At 54.9% G+C, this 23,478-nt stretch overlaps 10 protein-coding genes across 10 annotated transcripts; 4 read left to right on the top strand and 6 right to left on the bottom strand.

Annotated features, from left to right (window-relative positions):
* Nucleotides 1-146: 146 nt before the first annotated feature.
* Nucleotides 147-1,706, top strand: BU26DRAFT_517366 (FAD dependent oxidoreductase). The gene has a single exon (XM_033828561.1). The coding sequence runs from the start codon at nucleotides 187-189 to the stop codon at nucleotides 1,663-1,665; it is 1,479 nt and encodes a 492-aa protein (XP_033685537.1). The 5' UTR covers nucleotides 147-186; the 3' UTR covers nucleotides 1,666-1,706.
* A 188-nt stretch (nucleotides 1,707-1,894) lies between these two features.
* Nucleotides 1,895-2,977, bottom strand: BU26DRAFT_517364 (alpha/beta-hydrolase). The gene has a single exon (XM_033828560.1). It carries the CDS (start codon nucleotides 2,754-2,756, stop codon nucleotides 1,929-1,931), a length of 828 nt encoding a protein of 275 aa, XP_033685536.1. The 5' UTR covers nucleotides 2,757-2,977; the 3' UTR covers nucleotides 1,895-1,928.
* A 91-nt stretch (nucleotides 2,978-3,068) lies between these two features.
* BU26DRAFT_453332 (uncharacterized protein) lies at nucleotides 3,069-5,542 on the bottom strand. The gene is made up of 2 exons (XM_033824828.1): nucleotides 5,260-5,542; nucleotides 3,069-5,199 (listed from the first exon to the last, which is right to left on the bottom strand). Exons 1-2 carry the CDS (start codon nucleotides 5,344-5,346, stop codon nucleotides 3,292-3,294), a joined length of 1,995 nt encoding a protein of 664 aa, XP_033685535.1. The 5' UTR covers nucleotides 5,347-5,542; the 3' UTR covers nucleotides 3,069-3,291.
* Nucleotides 5,543-5,752: 210 nt separating this feature from the next.
* BU26DRAFT_562506 (uncharacterized protein) lies at nucleotides 5,753-9,916 on the top strand (the record flags this gene model as incomplete). The annotated part of the gene is made up of 4 exons (XM_033833043.1): nucleotides 5,753-5,803; nucleotides 5,851-6,059; nucleotides 6,110-7,050; nucleotides 7,194-9,916. The coding sequence occupies 4 exons, from the start codon at nucleotides 5,753-5,755 to the stop codon at nucleotides 9,914-9,916; spliced, it is 3,924 nt and encodes a 1,307-aa protein (XP_033685534.1).
* A 923-nt stretch (nucleotides 9,917-10,839) lies between these two features.
* On the bottom strand, nucleotides 10,840-13,077 carry BU26DRAFT_480700 (aldehyde dehydrogenase). The gene is made up of 5 exons (XM_033825713.1): nucleotides 12,703-13,077; nucleotides 12,221-12,654; nucleotides 11,744-12,088; nucleotides 11,155-11,576; nucleotides 10,840-11,091 (listed from the first exon to the last, which is right to left on the bottom strand). The coding sequence occupies exons 1-5, from the start codon at nucleotides 12,733-12,735 to the stop codon at nucleotides 10,883-10,885; spliced, it is 1,443 nt and encodes a 480-aa protein (XP_033685533.1). The 5' UTR covers nucleotides 12,736-13,077; the 3' UTR covers nucleotides 10,840-10,882.
* A 941-nt stretch (nucleotides 13,078-14,018) lies between these two features.
* Nucleotides 14,019-14,724, bottom strand: BU26DRAFT_529755 (uncharacterized protein; the record flags this gene model as incomplete). Its single annotated transcript, XM_033830918.1, has 2 exons — nucleotides 14,019-14,294; nucleotides 14,344-14,724. 2 exons carry the CDS (start codon nucleotides 14,722-14,724, stop codon nucleotides 14,019-14,021), a joined length of 657 nt encoding a protein of 218 aa, XP_033685532.1.
* A 788-nt stretch (nucleotides 14,725-15,512) lies between these two features.
* Nucleotides 15,513-16,992, top strand: BU26DRAFT_517360 (uncharacterized protein). The gene has a single exon (XM_033828559.1). The coding sequence runs from the start codon at nucleotides 15,810-15,812 to the stop codon at nucleotides 16,773-16,775; it is 966 nt and encodes a 321-aa protein (XP_033685531.1). The 5' UTR covers nucleotides 15,513-15,809; the 3' UTR covers nucleotides 16,776-16,992.
* A 487-nt stretch (nucleotides 16,993-17,479) lies between these two features.
* BU26DRAFT_562502 (uncharacterized protein) lies at nucleotides 17,480-18,505 on the bottom strand (the record flags this gene model as incomplete). Its single annotated transcript, XM_033833042.1, has 2 exons — nucleotides 17,480-17,880; nucleotides 17,935-18,505. The coding sequence occupies 2 exons, from the start codon at nucleotides 18,503-18,505 to the stop codon at nucleotides 17,480-17,482; spliced, it is 972 nt and encodes a 323-aa protein (XP_033685530.1).
* Nucleotides 18,506-21,000: 2,495 nt separating this feature from the next.
* On the top strand, nucleotides 21,001-22,544 carry BU26DRAFT_423957 (uncharacterized protein; the record flags this gene model as incomplete). Its single annotated transcript, XM_033823539.1, has 5 exons — nucleotides 21,001-21,174; nucleotides 21,246-21,421; nucleotides 21,556-22,100; nucleotides 22,148-22,362; nucleotides 22,413-22,544. 5 exons carry the CDS (start codon nucleotides 21,001-21,003, stop codon nucleotides 22,542-22,544), a joined length of 1,242 nt encoding a protein of 413 aa, XP_033685529.1.
* A 329-nt stretch (nucleotides 22,545-22,873) lies between these two features.
* On the bottom strand, nucleotides 22,874-23,441 carry BU26DRAFT_390290 (uncharacterized protein; the record flags this gene model as incomplete). The annotated part of the gene is made up of 2 exons (XM_033822692.1): nucleotides 22,874-23,278; nucleotides 23,415-23,441. Coding segments are annotated over 2 exons (432 nt in total), but the record flags the coding sequence as incomplete, so codon positions are not given.
* Nucleotides 23,442-23,478: the final 37 nt, after the last annotated feature.

The raw sequence follows: 23,478 nt of genomic DNA, 5'->3' as shown, positions 1-23,478 counted from the left end.
CTTGCTTGGATATCGGCCGTGTCGGCTATCAGCGAGGCAGCCGCCTTACTCCCCGATAATACCGGCGCGTTAGAGTGGAAGCGAGCCTCAAAACCAGCCAGCTATCAACGTAAGTAGCAAAGAGGCAAGCGGAAGGGATATCATACTTCGACCCTGCACACCTGGCCCGGCCACCCACGTGACATCATGACTTCGCGACTCTCGAAAACCTCACCGATCATCATCGTCGGCGCAGGTGTATTCGGCTTGTCTACCGCCCTCCATTTGAGCAAAGCCGGATATTCAGACATCGTTGTCTTCGACCGTCAACCGTACCTCGATAATGCCTACTCAACGAAGGATGGCGCGGATGCCGCCAGCGCAGACATGAATAAAGTGATGAGGGTATCATACGGAAAAGAGGTGTTGCACCAAAAGCTTGCATTCGAAGCAATCGACATCTGGGGCGAATGGAACGAGCAGATAGGAAAGGCGAAACCGGAAGATCTGCCCAAGAGCATCCGACCAAGCGACAAGGTGTGGAACAACTGCGGGTTTCTAAGGCTCAGCAAGGATGACAAGATCAGTCAATTCGAAGAGGATACGTTGGCTGGATTGGGGGCTGAAGGCCTTCGGGATACACAATACGTGTTGGACGATTCGAGTGACAGAGAACGCGCAGCGAGGAAGGGAATGCTTAGAAAGCTCGATCCCATGGGCTTGCAGCAACGAAGAGGGAAACTGGTAGGCGTGTATGACACTCTCGGCGGCTTCGTCAACGCGAGCAAAGCCTGCGCCTGGGTCCTGCATTTGCTGTCGAAAACAGACGTGAAATTGGTGCTTGGGCAGAAGCAGGGCACGGTCGCAAAGTTCGTTCGCTCATCCCAGGGACGGACAATCGGCATCAAGACGGTAGATGGCCTCACCCACAAGGCTGATCTCGTCGTGGTGGCTGCCGGGCCATGGACGCCGACTTTGCTACCACACGTTTCCGACATGTTGGAAGCGACAGCAGGAAGCGTCGCTTATATCCAGCTACCACCGAAGGAGGAGAGGCCGGATCTGTGGGACAAGTATGCACCGGAACGCTTCCCTGTCTATTCGTGGGGCGGCTGGGGAAAAGGTAGTGGGCTGGGTGGCTTTCCGCGAACCGAGGACGGTGTGATGAAGATTGGCTTCCGCGGGACAAAGTACACGAGCTACAAGACTGTGAAGGATCCGAGGACGGGGAGATCTCTAAGAATTAGTCAGCCTGTGACAGCGTACTGGCCCGAGAGGCGAGAGCCCCAGATTACGAAGCAAGCCGTGGATGCTATCAAGGGCGTCGTTCGCGACGTCCTACCAGACCTGATCCCATTCGGTATCTCCGGCGTGCGCAACTGTTGGTACACCGACAGCCTTGACAACGCCTTCGTCATTGACCGGGATCCGGATGATCAAGGGTTGATGGTCTGCAGCGGAGGCTCCGGCCACGGGTTCAAATTTTTCCCAATCCTGGGACGTGAAGTGGTCCGCATCATCGAGAAGCCGGAGAAGAATGAGTACGGTATGCTTTGGAGATGGCGAAACGTTGATTCCGGCCCGAAAAATGGGCTGGAGGAAGGAGAGGCCGGATCAAGAGTGTGGGAGAGGCAGCAGATGGCTACCATAGCAGACTGGAAGCTCAATGAGTTAGCAAAGCTGTAGAGGCATACCTAGATAGCTTCGATAATCAAATCGCAACACTCGGCGGTGCCTCCCACAAAGCCTGAGGCGCTTCGCACTCATATAAGCGTTATCTGTCACTTTTGTAAGGGGCACGGAAGCACTTCATGAAGGCCGAATGCTAGAAGGCATGGAATGCGCAGTTGGCGAGTGCCAGTGATGGACATGATGGATACGTCGACTGACCAAAGTCGACGCGTAGAAAGACGCGCGCCGCACGGTCTGCCATTGCTTAGTCAGAGCCACTATGACGAAAGAAGGCTCCTCTCTCGCAGCCAATCGCCCAGAACTTGATTGAACTTGTCGCTCTCCACCATGTGCGAAAAGACGCCTTCAGTAAGGACTTCGACCTTGTCCCTTCCCTCCTTTAGGCCGACCTCCCTTTCCCACCCCGCTGGTGCCTCAGCCTCCAACACCGTGGTGCACACAGCAAGCCTAGGACACTCTCTCTTACGCATAAACATCCTGGCCTCCTCACTCTGTCCCATTACCGATCCGAAAGTGCCAACTAGGCCGACGACACATCCGGCAAGCGCTACTGGATCCGTCCCAAGCAGTCGGCGGAGTTGCCACGTCTTCAGCCATTCCGGCGTCCGGGGCGTGTACATGAGCTTCTCGAAAAACTCTACCGCCAGTTCCGGTGCGCGTCCGATGTCCTTCTGCATCGCCTCGCCCATCCGCGGCAATGCTGGTGGCACGCCGCTGTAGATCGGATGGACGAGCACGAGCGCTTTGACGGCGTCAGGATGCTCCGCCGCAAGAATGGATGCAGTGACCGTGCCCATCGAGTGTGCGATCAGGGTGACTGGGCCACTCTGAAGATGGTTCAGCAAGGCGATTGCGTCTTCTACTAATGTACGCGCTGCGTAGCTGTTGATATCGGCTGGTGCGCTGGAACAGCCATGACCGCGGTGATCGAGTGCTATAACGCGCAGACCGAGCGAAGTGAGGAACGGGATCTGAAAGCTCCAGTCATTCGAGTCGCAGCCCCAGCCATGCAAGAGCAGAGCTGGTGGTCCGCTGCCGTGGCTTGTGTAGAATAGATTCGCGCCTTGGTGCTCGAGGAAAGGCATGGCCAACAAACTCAAGTAAGGAGGATAAGAGCGACTCTGCGACTTGGTCCGCCAGCTTATCAAGAAAGAAGCCGATATGTATATGCGCAGGTCCCGAGTCCAACGTCTGCCGGGTAGGATTTACCCCGCCTCTCGTATATGCTCAAGGCGCAGAGTGACCAGGGCTCCAGTGCCTAACTCGCGGCATTTCTGGGTTCAGCAACCAGAATCACCACATGAACATAGCGACTAGGCGGATTCAAGATTCTAAAGTCTACATGAAAATGGCCTGGCCGAAAGAGGGGTACGCACGGGCCAAAATCTGATTAGTCACTAGCGTCCTCCCGACCTCCTGAGTTCTTCCCTCACGCCTGCTTCGTCCCATCTCACTTCAGAAATGCATCTCGAGCCCCTGAACCCATTCTCGCCCATGTCCATCTACCTTCGCAGTCGCAGACGGAGCCGTCAATCTGCACGATGACCGTACTGGCGGCCGACGATTTGCCAGGCCTTGCGACGACCGTCAAAGATGTTTTGGGACACTAATATGGATCCACTACCACTCAAAGCTGATGTCCTGGTCCAGGCCGACGAATTCCGCCGCCCACTGGGCGTTGGAACCAAGCATCTCGCTGAACGAAAAGGTCTCATTGGACAGCATTGAGAATACATCCTCTATGGAGTTCTCAGGCTGTAAGTTCTGGGTCCAGGGGGCGCTCGGGAAATTGTGCTGTAACGTCTCGAGGTCGGGACCAAGAGTCACCGGGTTTTGAGGAGACAGCAGCCTCTTCATTGTGGCGGATGCTAGTGTTTCGAAAGCGTCGCGGCACCCATTCGCACCTGGAAACCGCTCTGTGATCGCCGAGAGGGTCGAGGCGCCGCAGTGGATGGTGTTTACGATTTCGTCGACCGGATAAGCCGCCTTGATCTCTTCAGAATTCCAGATGGAGTACATCAAGGTCAGGCCAGCTATGAATAGCCGATGAGTCCAAACCCAAAGAATATCAATTCGATGCTCTCGCTGCAAGGCCTTCACATCCCGAATCAGTCGGGTTGATGATTCGAAGCATATACGCAAGGATTCCACCGACGGCTGCGGCACGAGAGGATTCGGCCTGTGCAGCAACAAAAGGGCGTTATTGTACACGGCACTCCACCAACTATCGCAGGAGTAAATGCTCCGGGGAGAGGAGCTCGTTGGCGCTGGGACCGTCGCCTGCCACTCTTGGAGTCGTGGCTGGATGCTTTGCAGCCAGATGGAGTAATTCGGTCGTGGATATGCAATCGAGTTTTCGCGGAGTTGATGATACAATACATGCTTGATCTCTGACTCAAGCTTGGCAAGCGCGGCGACGTGGTTCGCTATCTTTTGGAAATGGACATCGGCCGCAGCTATCGGATGCCGCTCTTCGTACGGATTAGGGAAACCGACGCTTGTGCTGGGATCGACGACGCCAAACGGTCGTCCAAGTGTAATGGCTAACAGCCTATCGAACTGGTATGCTGCCCAGAACAGTCGCCGTCGTCGGTTAAGGAGGGTGGGGTCAAGTCCGAGAATCGCATCTGTTTCCCAATGCAAGCCAATATCAATAGCGACTCGGAGCGCATGGCCCGTCAACCTCCAAAGACTACCTCTCGACGGCATCAAGGAGATATACTGAGCCAGTAGGAGGATGGTTCTCAGCGTGTCTAGGTCACTCTTAGAGTAGGACAAGACGGTGTCCAGATATTGCAGGGCTGAGTTGAAGCAGCCTTCGCTTTCCGGCGGACGTTCGCCAGCAGCGTTAAGCATTCCGCATAACCCGATCCCGAAGACCATGAAACAGATAAACAGACTTTGATCCATCTCGCCATCATGGACTAAGGTACTTCTCGCTCTCCCATACGCCTGCTCAATGGCCATACCGACCTCCGTTCTATCTACGATCGGATAATGTGGGGTCCGATACTCGAAGTACGCGTCGATGATCTGTGCAGCAGCCCTGCGAGGAGGCAGCGAAGACTGCCTGCTGTATACCGGCTCGCTACCAAGTTCGACAGTTGGAGAAGGCGGAGTTGGCAAAATGTGGCATTGCATTGAAGCCATAACGATCTTCGCAAGCGTTACGCCACTGGAGGTTCCCAGGAATCTTGGCTGGTTGGACGGCTCCAGCACAACGAGCCCCATCGACTTCACAAGCTCTTGCTGGTTCACGAAATGCTCCTCTAACCCACTCATGCTGCTTGACCTTGCCGGCGTGATGGCAGCGACTTCACCACGAGGCGAAACAGCATTGGAGGGTGATCCATTCTCTTGAGGTACCGAACCACGGAGCTCCTCCAGTTCTTTCTTCAGTCTTGCGAGCTCCGTCTCAAGGTTCGAGATATAGTTCCTTGGCACCTCTGCTTGTTTGCCGGCATGGTAGCTTAAGCAAGCAACACCAGCGTTTTCACAGCTGGAGCATCTCGGATATTTGAGATCACACTTCAGGCGACGTTAGCATGGATGCAACACTGAGAATTATTCTCTCTGCGGAAGGCTCACTTTCTGCTTCCGCCGCCGACATCTTTGGCAGGCGTTGGCACTTCGGCTTAGTCGGTTCGATACAGCGGTCGCTGGCGTCCCAGCCATTGCATCTTCAGACTCCTCGCAGTCAGGCGGTTGAATCGCACATGAGCGAAAGAGAGGCGAGAGCGGAGTATTATTCCTCCTCCGCTGAGACGAGAAAGACGGCACAGAACCGACCCCGGTGGAGAAAAACCTAGCGTGGATACCGTCGCAGCAGACCGAAGGTTCGGTTTTGTTTCTTTCAGGGTAGGTGCTACGCCTCCAAGGATGGGGGCGGCTGCGCGAGGGGTTATCGCATACCTCCGATGTGGGGAACGGCAATCGTCGCTTTTCTCCGATGCGCGCACTTTCATCGCCTACAGTGGGTCTGCCTGCGGGAATAAGCCTGCTACTACCCGGCATCAAAAGGCCTGCAATGGCCCTCACACAAGCATTTACTTGGTAGCCCAGCCATAGATCACCTGACACAATGCCTTCCGGCCCCAACGAAGTGGAACCGAAGATAGATATCTTCATCGACGTTAGTCATCTAGCCCGAGTATTCGGTTTCGCTAACATGCTTTCTAGAGAGGTGGCACATTCACGGATTGCATTGGCATACCGCAAGACAATCGTGGCGAGGACATTGTCGTGAAGCTGCTGTCGGTCGATCCCGAGAACTACCAAGATGCTCCTACAGAAGGCATACGGCGAATACTAGAAAATTTTACTGGCGCGAATATTCCTCGCAATGACAAGCTTGACTATTCACGAATTGGAGTAATACGGATGGGAACGTAAGCGCTTGAACCCGTCGTTCGCCATTCGGATGCTGATATCGGAGCAGGACGGTCGCGACGAATGCGCTCTTAGAGAGAAAAGGCGAGCGCATTGCATTGCTCATTACGAAGGGCTTCAGGGACGCCCTCGAGATCGGCTACCAAGCGCGACCAAAGCTTTTCGACCTTGCCATCAACAAGCCAGATGTTCTCTACTCCGAAGTCGTCGAGGTTGAGGAGCGCGTCACGTTGGAAGATTCCGCGAAAGATCCCTTTGCCGGATGCATAGACGTAGCTTCCGATTCTCGTCTCCGCATAGGCCAGAGCGGCGATGTGGTACGAGTGCTCCTGCCCCTCGAAATTGAAGCAACAAGACGTTCGCTCCGAGATCTCCGATCCAGAGGCTTCACTAGCGTAAGTATCTGCTTCGCCCACAGTTACACTTTTCCGGACCACGAGAACATCGCAGGGCAGCTGGCAGAAGAGGAGGGCTTCACGAGCATATCCAAGAGCTCAGCATTACTTCCAATGATCAAACTGATCTCACGAGGCATGAGCGCCTCCGCAGATGCGTATTTGACTCCAGCGATCAAAGACTATGCCAGGACATTTAAGAGCGGTTTCCGCAGATCCTTGGCAGGAGCGCAGTGTCAATTCATGCAGAGCGACGGTGGTCTCGTCGATATCGATCGCTTGACTGGGCTTCGCGCAATCCTCTCTGGGCCTGCTGGTGGGGTCGTTGGCTACGCCAGGACTAGTTATACTATTGACAAGGTACCTGTCATTGGCTTCGACATGGGCGGGACCTCTACGGATGTCAGTCGTTTTGGTGGAGAGCTCGAACACGTCTTCGAGACTACTACCGCCGGTGTTACGATCCAGTGCCCACAACTAGATATCAATACAGTTGCTGCTGGTGGTGGAAGTATATTAGCCTGGAAGAATGGCTTGTTCCACGTCGGTCCTGAAAGCGCCTCCGCTCATCCGGGGCCGGCGTGCTACAGGAAAGGTACGTTTATCGCAGTAAGCCTACCGGCATGTCGTAGCTTGGACTCGGGAACGGCGTTCCCGGAGACCTTCAACAGGTAAAGCTAAGATATGTCGACTTCCTCAGCTTTCTCGACGCAGGGTATAGGCTAACCATGCTCGCAGGAGGACCACTTACTGTCACCGACGCAAATCTATTCTTAGGCCGCTTAATCCCCGCATACTTTCCGTGCATCTTCGGTCCCGAAGAGAACCTCCCACTAGATCATGAGCGAACCGCTGCCCTTTTCCATGAGCTGGCCACCTCGATTAGCGAGGATATTCAGAGACTTATATCACCAGAAGAAATCGCGGAAGGGTTCCTAAACGTCGCAAATGAAGCAATGTGTCGACCCATTCGCGCCTTAACTGAGGGCAAAGGCTTCAATACGTCGCATCACCGGCTCGCGGTGTTTGGCGGGGCCGGTGGGCAGCACGCATGCTCCATCGCCGAAAAGCTTGGAATTCATACTGTCATCATCCACAAGTACTCCAGCGTGCTCTCCGCGTACGGAATGGCACTCGCAGACCTCGTTGAAGAAGCTCAGGAGCCCTGCTCGCTGACGCTTGAACATTCTTCCGAACAGCTGATTGCCAAGAGGTTCAAGCAGATAGAAGATCGCGTACTTCTAGGTCTGGCTGACCAGGGAGCAACATCAGCGCCTGGTCTCGAAATTCAGAGATTTTTGAACCTCAGATATGACGGCTCCGACACCCAAATCATGACGCCGCTTCCAGTTGATGGCAACTTCAAGGCAGCCTTCGAGGAGAGACACAAGAGGGAGTTCACCTTCCTGCTGCCTGGGCGCAAGATCTTGATCGATGACGTCCGCGTCCGCGGCGTCGCAAAGGAGTACAGCAGGCCAGAGTACAATTTCATGAAGGAGTTGAGTGCCGCAACGGCACCAAACTCCGTGAAGCCAGAAAGGCACTCTCGAGCCTACTTTCAACAGCATGGATGGCTAGATGTTCCAGTATTCCGCTTAAGTTCTCTGGTCGCGAAAACTCATATACCCGGCCCTGCAGTCATCATCGACAATACCCAGACCATCGTAGTCACGCCCTCATCTATAGCAAGTATCCTTAGAGATCATGTCATCCTCCACGTCGGAGCCGTGGAGAAGAGCAGTCCCAACTCCGAAATCGAGCTAAGGAAGCCGGAGGTTGGCGAGCGGGGGGATCCTGATTCCGAAGGGAGAGAAGAAAGCTGCCCGAGGGACTCCAGCCTACCAAAAGCTCCGGATGCCATCCAACTATCCATTTTCGGACACCGCTTCATGTCGATAGCGGAACAAATGGGCCGCACACTACAGAAAACTTCCGTGAGCATCAACATCAAGGAGCGTCTTGACTTCTCTTGTGCCATCTTCGGCCCGACTGGAGACCTGGTGGCGAATGCGCCGCATGTGCCTGTCCACTTGGGCAGCATGGCATATGCTGTAAAATATCAGCATGAGCGCCACGGCTCAACGCTCCAACCTGGTGATGTTCTTGTCGCCAATCATCCCATCTCCGGCGGTACCCACCTCCCCGACATTACAGTCATCACACCTGTCTTCGGCGCGCTGGGCAACATCGTCTTCTACACAGCGTCGCGCGGTCACCACCGCGATATCGGCGGTTACGAAGGCATTTCGGGAAATGCGAATGCGACGACATTGCATCAGGAAGGTGCTAGCATCATTTCTTTCAAACTAGTCTCCGGTGGTGTGTTCGATGAAGCTGGCATCACCAGGATCCTCGTCGATGAACCTGCCCAGCATCCAAATTGCGTGGGAACGCGAAGCTTATCAGACAACCTGTCGGATCTCAAGGCACAGATCGCAGCCAACGCGAAAGGCGCTTCACTCATTGAAGACCTTATCACGGAGTATGGCCAGCACACAGTGCAGTTCTACATGTCCGCCATCCAATCGAACGCTGAAATCGCAGTTCGCAAATTCTTGCAGCAAACGCACACCCGCGTGCGCGGCCGCCCTCTTCGCGCCACCGACTCCCTCGATAACGGCACACGTATTGCACTCTCGATCCGCACAAGAGAAGACGGCTCTGCAGACTTCGACTTCGCCGGCACCGGCCCCGAATGCCTGGGAAACAACAACGCACCGCCCAGCATCTGCCTCAGCGCAATCATCTACTCCCTCCGCTGCCTCATCAACGAAGACATCCCGCTCAACCAAGGCTGCCTCTCCTCCATCAACGTCATCAACCCAAAAGGCTCAATCCTGAACCCAAGCCACTACGCCGCGGTATACGCGGGCAACACGCAGACCTCGCAGCGCATCGTCGACGTCATCCTCAAGGCCTTTCGTGCTTGCGCAGCCTCGCACGGCTGCATGAACAGCATCGGTTTCTTCGGCGGCCGCGACCGCAAAGAAGGCGACGGGTACAAGTTCGCCTACGGCGAGACGATCTGCGGTGGCGCAGGCGCGGGTCCGACTTGGAACGGCGCGTCCGCCGTCCACGTCCACATGACCAACACGCGCATCTCCGACGTCGAGGTTCTCGAAAAGCGATACCCGATCCTCCTCCGCGAATTCAGCATCAGACGCGGTTCTGGTGGGAGAGGTCAGCGCAACGGTGGCGACGGCGTCACCAGGGTTATTGAATGCAGGGAGCCCTTAACCTTCTCGATGATTTCGGAGCGGAGGGTGAGTCGGCCTTATGGTATGGACGGTGGTGAGGAGGGAGAGGCGGGGCAGAACTTGATCAAGAAGGTGGAGGATGGCGAGAGCAGGATTGTGAGTCTAGGGCCGCGGGGCATCGTGAAGTTGAAGGAGGGAGAGCAGTTTATCATCAAGACGCCTGGTGGTGGGGGATGGGGCGCGCCGCCGCATGAGTCAGAGTAGATGTAGTTGAGAGATTCTTTCGTACCCGCTTCTACGCCATCTTTACTATCCTACTTCCTTTCTCCCTACTCCTACCTGCTGTGCTACCCTCTACCCTCCACGCATGGCAGTAAAAAAAAGAATCTAAGGTGAAATAAAATTCGCAAAAAAATAACTTTAGAAGTTATTTCTTTTAGCGTTCAAATTGGGATTTGTAGAACAACGGATTCGAACCGTCGACTACTCCCGGCATCTGCTATCCCAGCTATAGCCTTAACGCTGTAATAGGCTATTAGCTTCCTAGTGGCGGTAGCTCGCGGTCAATATTCCAGACCGTTGTGAGTTGTACCTTCGATAGCCCGTTGGGGTTGCTCGATGTGCGATGAGCTTTTTGTTTCCCCGGTTTGACCACTAGCCCACCCATGATGCGAATTATGAAATGGAGCGGTTTTTAAATAATATATATAGGACAATTAAATGTGTGGGCGGGTAAGAGTGCAGGTGAGGGATGAGGCAGGGTGCACGTGCGTAGGCGGCCGCGTGGGTGAAGGCAGGAGCGTGAGGGTGGTTTGTTTACACTTTTTTTGGGCGAGATGAGGATATGGAAGGAGCACAAAAGCTGAGGAGAGAGTGGTGCAGGTGCGAGTGGGACTAAGCTTTGCGATGACAGCAACTCATCCACCTTTCTATGCACGATCCTGAGGACTTCAGCATGCTATCCACTTCACTACCCCTTCATACAAAACGCTGCGGAGCCCTCCAAGGCTCCTGGCACGCTGACGAGATCACCGTGCTGCCACTGTGCTTCTTCCGGGAGGCGCGTGAACTAAGGGACGCAAAGTATCCCCACTTAAGGCATACACTTTGGCGGACAGGAAGAGGATATAAGCTCAAAGTATGTTAACCCATCGGCTTCATTTAGATGCGATACAAGAACTAACTATGTCCATCTCTCACTATTGGCTTTACTGACTGCGCCCATCGCGCTTACACACCCATGTTGATCTTGATCGTCTTCGCCTGCAGATACGCCATCAAACCCTCCTTTCCGAGTTCCCTGCCGGTACCACTCATCTTGTACCCGCCGAAGGGCGTGTTGTTGTCTGGCATGAAGGAGCCGTTAACCGCAATGGTGCCAGCCTTGATCTTGGACGCGAGACGGAGAGCGCGCGATGCGCTTCCGGTGTATATGCAAGCTGTTGGCGCGTCAGTTGAAGCGTTCCTAACGCTAACATAGGAGCAGGAAAAGCAATACGTACCAGAAAGGCCATACGACGTATCATTCGCCAGCTTAATAGCCTCCTCCTCTGTCTCAAATGTCAATACGGATAATACTGGGCCGAAGATTTCCTCCTTATAAATCTTGCTCTCCTTGCCCGGGTTCAGAAAAATCGTCGGCTGCACAAATGCGCCCTTGTCACCCTTACGCTCGCCGCCGACAAGCAGCTTCGCTTCGGACTTGCCGGACTCGATGAAGCCCAGTACGCGCTCTAGCTGCTTAGTGTCGGCAAGCGGACCCAGCATGGTGGTCGGCTCGGAGGGGTCGCCCATGATGCCCTCTGCGCCGGCGAAGCGCGCCTTCAGGCCCTCGATGAATTTGTCGGCGATGGAGGAGTGGACGAAGAGCCGCGAGGCGGCGATGCAAGCTTGACTGCTGTTGAAGAGAAAGCCTTGGGAGTTTCTAGGATGCCGTTAGCTACATACACAACCGATCGAGTGCCTTCGGAAGTAACTTTTCGACACCAAAACGAGAATATGCAAGTCATTAAACCCATGGTCAATGAATTCCGCTCGTATCCGCTTCTTTTCAAAATGCCGGAGGGATGGGAAGTGCAATGCGGTACGTACCCAGTGAGCGCATTCTCGATATCCGCATCAGCAAACACGAGAGATGGCGACTTGCCGCCCAATTCCAGAGTCACCTTCTTCATGTTGCTCTTTTGCGCCGCATCGATGACCTTACGCCCGCTGGCGCCGCTGCCAGTGAACGAGATCTTATCAATGTCCATATGCGAGGCCATAAGAGCGCCGGTCGCGCCATCTCCAGAGAGGATGTTGACAACTCCAGCCGGGAACCCGGCTTCCTTGAACAGACGAGCTAGAATCAGGACACTATACGGCGACTTCTCTGACGCCTTGAAGACGAATGTATTTCCGGCGGCCAGCGCGGGAGCCATTTTCCACGCCATGGTCCTGTATCCGTCAGCAAGCCGCACGAGAAATCCGCTCACGAAATCCCCGAGGACCCCTTAGGAAGCTATCCGCAGCCACCATTAACATCTCAACTCGCACGCTAGATATCTAAGTTGATTCGATCAAACTTACAGAATTGTCACATTCCAAGGCCCAATTCCCGCACAAACACCATACGGCTCATACTGCGTACATCTCCACCAACCGCCCTCCTCCGGGAACGTCTGCCCCTCAATCTTATCCGCCCAGCCTGCGTAGTACCTCCAAGTCCCCGCACAACTCGGCACAATTGCGCCTTGCATGATTCCCACAGGCTGGCCCATAGCTTGAACCTCTGCCTTCGCAATCTCTCCAGCATTGGCTTCGAGCAGGTCGGCGAACTTGAGCATGAGGGCTGCGCGCTGGGCGCCGGTCATGGTGCTCCATGGTCCAGACTCGTAGGCCGCGCGGGCGGCAGATACGGCGGAGTCGACTTCGGACTCGCGGGCGAGGTTGATGTTGCCGACGAGGGAGTCGCTGGCGGGGTTGTAGACGGCGTAGGTGGCGGTGGATGAGCCGGGGATGAACTAGAAGAAAGATTAGTAAACGTTGGAAGAGATAAGAGGGCGATGTACCTCGTTGTTGATGAAGTGGAAGTTGGTTGCCATTTTGAAGGAATTTTGCTTTGATGCTTTGGATTGAAGTGGTAGAAAGGAAGTCTGAAGCCTAGGAACGAAGTATGTGGGACGGACAAGCTTTATACACCTCTAGCTATGCCACAGCTTAAAGTATCGATCGCTTTCAGGCACTCCACAGGCAGCCTCCATTAACAGCTGTCGTCAGCGTATCCATGCTGCCCTATAGTAAGATCGTACCATCATTTGACATTTGGCCCATCTCTCGCCCTCGCAGTCGCCGCTCCGGACCCTGCGCTCCACATCGATCACAGCTCGGCGGAAGTACAATTCTCGCACTATCTCACCCAGAGCCACCGGCGGGACGAATCCGTGCCACCACTGCCGCATGGTGCAACGTTTGCCAAACATTAATAATGCAAGAAGCAGCGCCCCGCGCGCCAAGAGGGGAAATCCAAGCTCTAAATGTGCACTAAGCTCATCAGGTATACGGCTTACTCACTTGCTCTATCCAGCAATATGTAAGACGCCGAGCCGCATTGCTTCCTCAAAAGAGTATTTTGGATGCTTGGCCAGCGTAACATCATGCATCTATTCCGTGATATCTACAGTACTGAACGACCTCCGGTAGATTCTGGTAGGGTTGCGGTGTAAGGCAGGTAGGAAGTGGTGCCACGAAGGTTTGTGATAAGCTGGGAAGCTATGTGCGGGTCTCGGGGTTAAGAAAACCTAACTCCGACCGGCTTCTTGTATTTGACGTGCGTTAGGAGTCAGATAGATAGTGAAACATACTACTTCGGTGGTTAAGGCTCCAGTGGGGCGATGCTCCCTTTGAAGAATATGTGCCGAGGCATGAAGTCTTGGTCAAGCTCGAGCAGGTGGCCTTCAATAGTAATCATTTCGACCGCCGCCACGGATGAGAAAAGCCTGCGCGTCGTGGTTCCCCTCAGACTTCTCTGCTTGCGTTTCTGTCATCCTATACCTAGGCGTCGGGTTTCGAAGCGGAACTTCGAGCGCAGTATAAAGATCCAAAAGGTATCCGTACCGCTAAGCCGTCGTACAAATCGAGTGCGCTCAGTTGGTTGAGGACCTCCAGGCTCCGCTTTCCCTAGTATGAGTCTGATATGCGAGGACGTGCTCGAACGGGGAATTAGAGAGATGAACTTGGGCGGAAAAGAGATAAGAACATGCAGCAGTGGAGGTACGTATGCACCGAATATCATGCACATTAGAGGTCGGAACCAGGTATCTTTTCATTCACATAATCAACGCCCTTCTTGCGCCCCCATCCTTAATATTGACCACGTGTGCGATCTTTATGCGCTCAACTGTTGACCTTCCAGAGGTATCTGTAATCCATCTTCCAGTGTAATCCTCGGGCTCGGAATATTCTCCATGTCCTCCCTCTTCGGTAGATCTCCAATCTTGTTCCACAGCAGCTGCGCCTGCATGTGTCCTGGTGTTATGCCCATCTGGTGGGAGCCCCATCGGAATTGCCACAGCGACAATGTCTCGTTCTTCCCCGGAACCTTCTTAACATCATAGTAGCAAGCGATGTCGCCCCAGCATAAGAAGACGTATGGGAAGCCATCCTGCGAGATAGTTAGCACGGTGGGGGCATTATCGGAGCTGACGACTTACGATAGTGTAGAGCTCATCGTAGATCACAGCCTTGTGGGTACCGTTGCAGTTCCACGCATTATCGCTCTTGCCATACCAGCTATCCGTGTTCTTCTCTTGTGTCGCGTCGTCGAACGTGCAGTTGCCCTTCTTGGTCGAGAGCGTGTAGGGATAGTTGGCCAGTCTTGTGAATACGCCGCAGTCCTCCTCATCATCTGGATTGATGAACTTCCCATTGTCGTCCAAGCAGCCGACCTTCTGATCGGGCGTCGCACTCGGCCAGTCGCTCGAGTTCAGAACAAATATATTCCCGATGCCCGAGAAATCTTTCTGCGCAATGCCTCCAGCGCGCGCAAGAAGCGCCGACGAAAGCAGGACCACCGGGGCGAGAATTGAACGCATGGTGAGCGGCGTAGAGGGGGGGGGAGAGTAGAGTCGGTCGGGCGTAAAGGCGAGAAAAGTCGAGACCGCGAAATTCCCACGCTCTTTATATTGCGGCAGTCGTACGCAATGTCGTCCTTGCGACCCAAACCCAGTACGTGGAGAAACAAATCCGTTGACCAGGTCCGGAACGGGGCGATTAGCCTACGAGGCCCTCCTCATACTGCAGCTTAAATGAAGCGCTATGGCCAACCAAGTTACGCCGGCTCTCCTCAATCTCAGGTCCGTGGGCAAATAAACCAAGTCTTCTTTCACATGCGCTTCGCCCGCGGTTCGAATGCGAGGCGAACGGCCCCTGTAACTGGCGTAGACCTTTCCTCAATCGCAAGATCTAAAGCCAAGGTAGATATCTACACCCTGGGAGACGCGAGGAAGGTATTTGAAATGGAGCCCGGAAAATTTGGTACGACCGGAGAGTGAGGGACGCCACGGCGCCGCCACGGTGACACACGGCGAATTGGAGGAGCGAGGGATGAAAATGTCGAGGTCTGTACGACGAGAAGCGGCGATATCGATATTGAAGGTTCCGGTAGATGTACAGTGCAAATGCGAGGGCGAGGTGTTTATCCTGTTCAGCCGGGTCATCTCCAAGGAATCCGTCAGCGGAGGGTTGGGGTTGTGGCTGGGGTTGCGTATACCTGCGCCGCCAAGGGGTTGGGGTTGCCGAGATGCTAGGCCGCTTTTGGATAGCGCTGATCCGGTTGGACTTTCCGTGGCTGGGACCACTGTTGCCTACCTACAAACGCAAACGACGCTGTTTTGACGACGATCTTCGCCACCGCGGCCTCTGCAATCCCAATAGCTCTACGACGCCTTTAGCTGCCTATTTTCCATCTTATCGCTGCGGCTGCGGCTGAGTTCGGGCTCGCAATTCACTCTTGCAACGGACATCCTCAAGGCAACGAGACACCCTATAATCTTAGAACGCTCATTGACCTCCTCCATCACTATCACTACCACACTCCACATACCACGCCCTTTCAAGATTCTTATTCTTTGTGTGCTGCTTTATCCCAGTCGCCGCATCTCTCAGCCTGTGCAGCGAAATGCCATTCCCAGGACGCGGCAGGACGAATGATGAAGAGGAAAACGAGAAGATGCGAGGTCGAGAGAAGTCTGCTCCATTACTTCCACCAGCTTCGTGGTACCGCAAGCGTCGATGGCTCGACCGACCCGCGCAGAATCGAAAGGCCAGCTACAAACGCCTCTTAAAACCCAAACCGTTCCCATTTCTGCAGCTCCCCAGAGAAATAAGAGATATGATATACGCATCCTACGCCAGCTCGTTACAGGAACTGCGAATCCCCATACTCATCGATTTGAACAACCCATACATTAATTGGTCCGCGTGGCCGTATATCCACAAAGGGGTCTTCCCTGCCGGCACGGAAGATAACGTCCACTACCGCACCAACCGCCACGACGACCTCGGCATCCTAGCTTTCCACGGCGCTCTACCACCGACCAACTTGCTTCTCGTGTGCAAGCAAATCGCCTCCGAAGTCCTCTCCCGCGTCGCTTTCGAAGTCGATCCTCTGACATCGCACGATAAAACCTTCCGCTACAGCCTCGACCGCACATATCGTTCGCTCGCTCGCTCTCCCTACGTCGCTCTCCTCAGCAAAATAGTCGTCCGCATCGATCTCACGTGGATGCAGACACAGCGGAAAGTCTACGTCTGGCCGTCGGGCGTGAAAGAAGAACTGTGGCCGGCGCGCGAAATCAGCTTGGCGGAATGCGTTAAGAAGGTTCAGCCGCGGAGTCGCGCGCTATGTGCGGTGCTGGGGAAGTATGCGCTGAATTTGAGGGTTGTGAGTGTGCATTGGGTAGACGATTTTCCGGATGCGGTTGGGGAGGATGATGTCGGGTTGAAGGCTAGCGTGTTGGAGCCTTTTTCTGGGCTCAAGGGAGTCGCTGTTAGGATCGGAAAGTTGGTCGTAGCGGAGAGGGGGAGAGCGGCGGCGCAGGCGATGATTGATCAGACCCTGAAAGAAGAGGTGCCGTCCGCTTGATGTAGTATTGAAGCATCGTTACCTCGGTAGTATGTAAGCAAATGCTTCATGGGAGGACATGCCATTGGTCCTTACGCATGGCGCATCCAACGGTTAAAGTTCTGCACACGGAGGCCCTCGATGCTCTTTTCGTTGTGTAATCTATATCACCTTTTGACGCGGGCGTCTATGCAGCCTCAGCCATCCACGTCTGAGTCGCCGAAGCGCTCGCAAAATATCAGACGGAAACAACAGCAGAAGAAAGGCTGAATCCGGGTGTTACTTCATCCATAGCAGAGGGAGATGCGCGAAATGAAGAAAAGTAGCCATCGAGGTAGCAATTGTGTATTCGAATTCAGAGGCCCGACATCTGAGATAGTACTAGTTGAAGAAGAATGTAGACTGGCTCATACAGGAAAAGCAAACCCTAGGAGAGTGAGCCTCCCTCCAGCGCTACCTCAGCTCTTGGATATTCAAGCTTGTTTAGCAAAGAACCAGCATACTTGATGTCGCCCATGCTGGCATGATAGTCATGCTGGGCTTGTCTTTGTTTGCTTTGATGCTGTGCTCGCGATCGAACTCTGAGCACTTACGAAGGGCCGTTTTTCGTATGCGCTCGTTCCATAAGCTTGACTCGCGTCTCTTTCTATTGTTAGGCCTGATGCACAGGTAAAGGAAAGGACCCATACCATGTGCCTTCGGCGATTGACTCCATTGCAAGGAGACTAAAACGCCCCTTCAGAATGCTGTAGCCGGCATTCGCCCTCCTTGCCCTTCATCGCTGCTTGATAGACACAGTCCAAGCACATTCCGGTCACCGAGTTGAGGACATGATCCACCTTTTCTATGACGACCGACATGATATTTGTTCCTCGCTTGCAACCGCAGTAGTACGTGTTGCATGAGCCGTTCGCGACGGAATCGATTCGTGACAACCGACGGCGATACTCCGCCAAATCCAGGGCTTTTGTCGGCCAGAGTCCTGCGCTCTTGAGCTTTATTAGATAATTGCAATATACCTCTTTTGAATGGGTACAGCCGCTGAACAAGACCTGGTTCACATAGTCGGGGTTCAGAGCGGCGACTGCTAGGTGCTGGTATAGCTTCTGGCCCTTCTGGAGACGAGCTGCATCGTACGTCAGTTGTAAAGAACGAGATGATTCTGCATGGAACCACTTACCGAACACAACCAGAGGAAGGAAATCGGTTCCATGGCTCGCTACCTCAGTGTCGAAAGAGAAAGTGCGGTCTCGTATGAGGCTCTGAGTGACCTTGTAGAACTCATCTGGCAAGTCGAGAGCGTATGCCACCATGAGAAGCTTCTCAAAGCCAGCGACATCCGGCTTGGGAAGCAATTCCAAGACCCAGACCCTGCTCCAAGGTCGGACAGCATCGACGCAGTCATACTTGTCGCAGAGGATGGCGAAGTCGGCCAAAGGAATGATATCGAGCCGCCTCGGGATGTCGGAGGTCTGCAGGTGAATGATCATGCAGAGAAGCAGCATGCATCCGAAGTCATCATCTGGAAGTGGTATCTCACTCGGGTTGGCAGATGACAAAGCCTGGCCTTCGGCGAACCGCCCATCTAACATCTTATCGAAAACGGAAGACGCTCCGCGCAGGAACGCTGAAGATACGAGGAGCTTTCCAGGCGCCTGATTGCCCTTGCTGGGAACGAGAACGACGTCGCCGCATTTGGAGAGGATGACGGTCGACGGGGATCCGCCGGGAGAACTGGGCGGGATGGGCATGGCGAGAACTGCCACTTTTGCGTCAGTTTCTTCAACATATTTATTGCTAGAGCCGCTCACTTTCGTAGGTTAGTTGAAGACCTTCACGACCACAATGTAACTGTGCTGAACCCGGAGTTTTACGTGGATCAGTTGAGTCTGTTGTCGAGCTGGCGGAAGAAAAAATCCAGAGAGAGGATCTTTTATGACTTGAGTAGAGAGCGAGAGCCACGTGAAGTGAAGTGAAGTGAAGGACCTTCCTACTTTCACCCGACCTCTGGTAATTTCATTCTCGCTAATGTCGGGTTTGACGAAGCGGTGAAGGGCGACGTCAGGCGTATTGAAATTCGCCCAGTCACTCCTTTTTCGGGGACGAAGCTTCAACAAGCAGATGAAAAGTTTGTGGCAACCTCAAATGCTTCTAGCGGTCTTGGCCGTTTTTTCGATTTCATATTCCGATCAGTATGCCTTTGAGCTCTCTTTTGCTCCAATAAGGCGGCGTTGGCGTCCGGACAAATGCCAGCGAGAAGGGCTTCAGCAACTCATTCACCGCCCCCGGATATCTAAAGTAAACCAGGCAGCGAGTTCTGAATCCAAGGGCACCCATGGTCTTGTTCCTACCGAAGGCGTGGGAGAATGCGGACGCCTTTACTGAAGTATGTTTCGCTATCACGTCAGAGCGACGAACGCTAGGACGATCATTAGTAGCGGTAGCTTAACTGTTTTCAAGCCTCCCCAATGCGTCGTCGTTTCCCACAATTTCTTGCTAGCGAAGCATTCTTCCAGCTTTCAAAGCGGAGGGTAGTCTCCGTATAAAAAGCGGAGTGTGCTCAATTCGAGCTTGCAACAGCCCAATGAAGGTATGGAGGAGCGCCTTTTCAGAGTCGACCGTTCGTGGACCGTAGTCGCTGCGCCTTCCAGGGCTTTCTGTTATCCAAAGATGTCGGCTGGAGGCGTTGTCCTAAGAGACTCATAAGTCCGCGCTATATGGTTTCCCCAGCTCTTCTTGCGCTATATCATTACATGAGAAAGTGTCTAGAGAAGGTGACTAAGACAATGTAAGAGTTTGTTGATGCTGCCGAAGAGCGAAGCCGACGAGTGATGGTCTGAAGTCGTCATCTTCGCTGGCCTGTGCGCTTATCGACGACCGAAACTCGAAAGGTAGGAGCCGCGGTGATGACTCAATTCTGCTCGCTCAGTCAGGAATTGACATCTAGAACGGGATACTCACGGCAAACTTCTTCGCAACCGTGCCGTGGGTCCTCGGTCTTCTTAAGCGCTGCCCGACCGAATTTCGCCGAGCCATCTCCCCTTATCCCGAGCGTTTCCCGGCTTTCAAGCGAAGAGGCCGCGACAAAACCGAGTTTCAGCGGCGCAACTCTGGAGACATTTCGCAGCCGCTGCTCTGGCGGATCTGAACCGCATGCACTCCGCATCCCGTACTTGGCTGCGGGCTATCACTCCTTCTAAATGCGTCTCAGGATGTCCCTGCCCCACCTCCTGCCGGCGCCTAGCAAACGACGCGGAGCACCTTGTTGAAGGTGTTGTGCCTCGCGCCACAGGTTCGCTCTTTTGGACTCAACATGGCAAGCAATTCCAGACGGGCACGCCCGCAACCAGAGTCAATGGGCACAACAGGACGCTGAACGCGAGGTGGAGCTTTCAGGCAGCAGTCCGAGGCATTACTACTGGGTCCTGGGCACCTATCTGTCCAAGCCGTCACAAGGGCGGCACCTCCGTTGTCCCGCGGCGATCAGTATATCGGAAGCCAGCTCGGAATGGAGCTACAGCTCACTCGCCACATCGCCATCTAGGACTTGAGAGCATGACTTGCAGCTCCTAGCAGCTGTCTAAGCTGGGTTTACGTATTGTAGAGCGGTATCGGACACACATTTGAGCCCGACCCCATCCACAACCACGTTCTACGGTGGCCCGCAGCTCAGGAACAGCCACTACCAATGCAAACACGGAGGAACCATTTTCAATTAAACGGTAAGCAGGCATCTGTGCTCCGCCGGCGCGTCCATGGACGCGCCGGTGCCATTCGCTACAACCCCGCACCCATCTGCGATGAGGAGTTAATCCACAGACGACTGCGATTCCCGCACCACGCCTGACCACTCGCTTGCTAGGCGGTTCTGCACGATGGAGTGGGGAAGCTAAGATTGTGTTACGCTTCAAATGAGCACGTACCGGGGGCTGGATGGGCGTACGGGGGTCGGCAGTCCGTTCTTTGTCTGGTATATATAGACCCCTCCTCCCCTTGAGGGTTCTCCCAGCAACCATCCTCTTTCGTGCATACAAGCGTCGAGGAGCTATTCCCGAATCCTACGTCACCTAGTGCTGCAAGAGGTATAACTTCACCTGTCCCTCCCGCGAGTGAATTGCTTAGACAGGGCTGACATTGGCTGCGTCAGATCCACGTATCAAGGTACTTTTTGGGGACCTTGCCCGCCGCAGCTACATAAACCTTATCAGAGCCGCACCTCTTGTACTCTACACTTCAACAGTCAACCATGGTATTTCTCCGCTCAGTTTCCCGGCTTGCCCGCCCAGCCTCCTCCATCCTTTCCGCTCGCGCTGCTCCTAGGGTGTCTGCGGGAGCTTCTTTCGTCCGTCAGCCGAGTGCCTTCAGAACGCTAACGGCGAGTGCATCGCAACAGGGCAAAGTCCTTCTTGTACTCTACGATGTAAGTCAATCGCGCTCCCATTGCGCCTCAATTGCGGCTGCTGCGCGCGGACACGGCTGACGACGTCATAGGGCGGGGAGCACGCCGAGCAGGAGCCGCAGCTTCTGGGAACGACGGAGAACGAGCTGGGCCTGAGGAAGTGGATTGAGGAGCAGGGCCACTCGCTCGTCACCACGTCCGACAAGGAGGGCGAGAACTCCAAGTTCGACAAGGAGCTCGTGGACGCGGAGGTCATCATCACAACGCCGTACGTTCGAGCTACCCCGCACTTTGCGAAGCTTCCAAGGCTGCCCCGCAACACTCGGAAGAGAGGAAGAGAGCTCACCCCACCACTGTGTGACCCAAAGCAGCAGAGCATGCGCTGACATTTAATGCATGCAGCTTTCACCCGGGCTACCTGACCGCAGAGCGCCTTGCGAAGGCCAAGAAGCTCAAGCTTGCCGTCACTGCTGGCATCGGCTCCGACCACGTCGACCTCAACGCCGCGAACAAGACCAATGGCGGCGTCACCGTTGCCGAAGTCACGGGCTCCAACGTCGTCTCGGTCGCCGAGCACGTTGTCATGACCATTCTCGCCCTCGTCCGCAACTTCGTGCCCGCCCACGAGCAGATTGAGGCCGGCGACTGGAACGTCGCTGCCGTCGCCAAGAACGAGTATGACCTCGAGGACAAGGTCGTCGGTACCGTCGCTGTCGGCCGCATTGGCGAGCGCGTGCTGCGCCGTCTGAAGCCCTTCGACTGCAAGGAGCTGCTCTACTTCGACTACCAGCCGCTGTCCCCCGAGAAGGAGAAGGAGATTGGCTGCCGACGGGTTGAGAACCTCGAGGAGATGCTGGCCCAGTGCGACGTTGTCACCATCAACTGCCCGCTGCACGAGAAGACCCGTGGCTTGTTCAACAAGGAGCTCATCTCCAAGATGAAGAAGGGTAAGTGACCTTCTTTTGAGGCTGGGGTCCACCACTGACTGTCCCAGGCTCCTGGCTCGTCAACACCGCCCGTGGCGCTATCGTGGTCAAGGAGGATGTCGCTGATGCGCTCAAGTCCGGCCACCTCCGCGGATACGGCGGTGACGTCTGGTTCCCGCAGCCCGCGCCAAAGGAGCACCCGCTCCGAACTGCCAAGAACCCATGGGGCGGAGGCAATGCCATGGTCCCGCACATGTCTGGTACCTCGATCGATGCCCAGAAGGTATGTCCTGTACGCCCACTTCTCCCTGTGCATGTGTTGATGGTTTCTAGCGATACGCCGCCGGCACCAAGGCCATCCTCGACTCGTACTTCTCCGGCCGCGAGGACTACCGACCCGAGGACCTCATCGTCCACAAGGGCGACTACGCCACCAAGGCGTACGGCCAGCGTGAAAAGAAATAAGCGCCTTGGCTCGGTTGATGGACTTTTCATTTCCTTTCTTCCCGGGAGGTGGAACGGGTAACGTCTCGGCTGTATATGCAAACCAATGAATCCAATTGAACACCTCTACCGTGCGATGCAATATGCTCCTAATGACCTCGTCCTATGCCCGGCCGAGTGGCGCCAAAAAATATGGGTATCCGAACCAGAAGTATCTACGGTGCCTGCAATGCGCATAATATCGAGCGCCTGCGAGCGTCAAAACCGGCCGTATGCAAACTATTGTATCAGAACACCCGCCCTCTACCCCTCGACCTTGAAAGCGACCTCCGCCTCTCATCCTCCCCCTCGTCATCACTGTCATCCTTAAACCCCTCCTCGAGCTCCCTACTCAGCCTCCGCTCGTCCTCCCCCATCATACTCCTCCTTTGTTCAAGCGCCTCCCTCCTCCGCTCATCAATCGGATCAAAGCCGATCATGCCCTCGCCCTCCTCGTCGTCAAACAGCTCGTCCTCGTTGTGCTCGGCGCCGCTGCCGTCGACGACGGTCCGGGCTCGCCAGGACGAGGGCACGAAGAGGTTGAATAGGGCGTCCGATATGCGGGTGCGCCAGGAGGCGGTGGTGGAGGTCAGAGCGGTGCTGGGCATGGGGAGGTACTGCGAGTAGCGGGTGCGGTGGCGCCGGATGAAGGGGAGGAGGACGTGCGCGAGGGCGATGTAGAGGAGGGCGGCGAGGAAGAGCGGTATGAAGATTGTCTGTGGGCGGTGTCAGTCAGCCGGAGGTTCAGCTGGCCGTTCAGCTGGGTTGGTCTGGTTGCAGTGACGCTGGACGGTTGTGCTTGGCCAAGCCGCCCAAGGTTGCGGTGCAAGTGGCAGACGGTTTACCACTCACCTTGAGAAAGTGCGTGAACCCAGCCATGGCTGCGGGTGGAGGGCTGTCGGGGAGCTGACGCCTG

Source organism: Trematosphaeria pertusa (genome assembly GCF_010094035.1).
Source record: "Trematosphaeria pertusa strain CBS 122368 unplaced genomic scaffold BU26scaffold_5, whole genome shotgun sequence".
Classification (NCBI taxonomy): domain Eukaryota; kingdom Fungi; phylum Ascomycota; class Dothideomycetes; order Pleosporales; family Trematosphaeriaceae; genus Trematosphaeria; species Trematosphaeria pertusa.
This window is presented reverse-complemented; position numbering and strand designations above follow the sequence as displayed.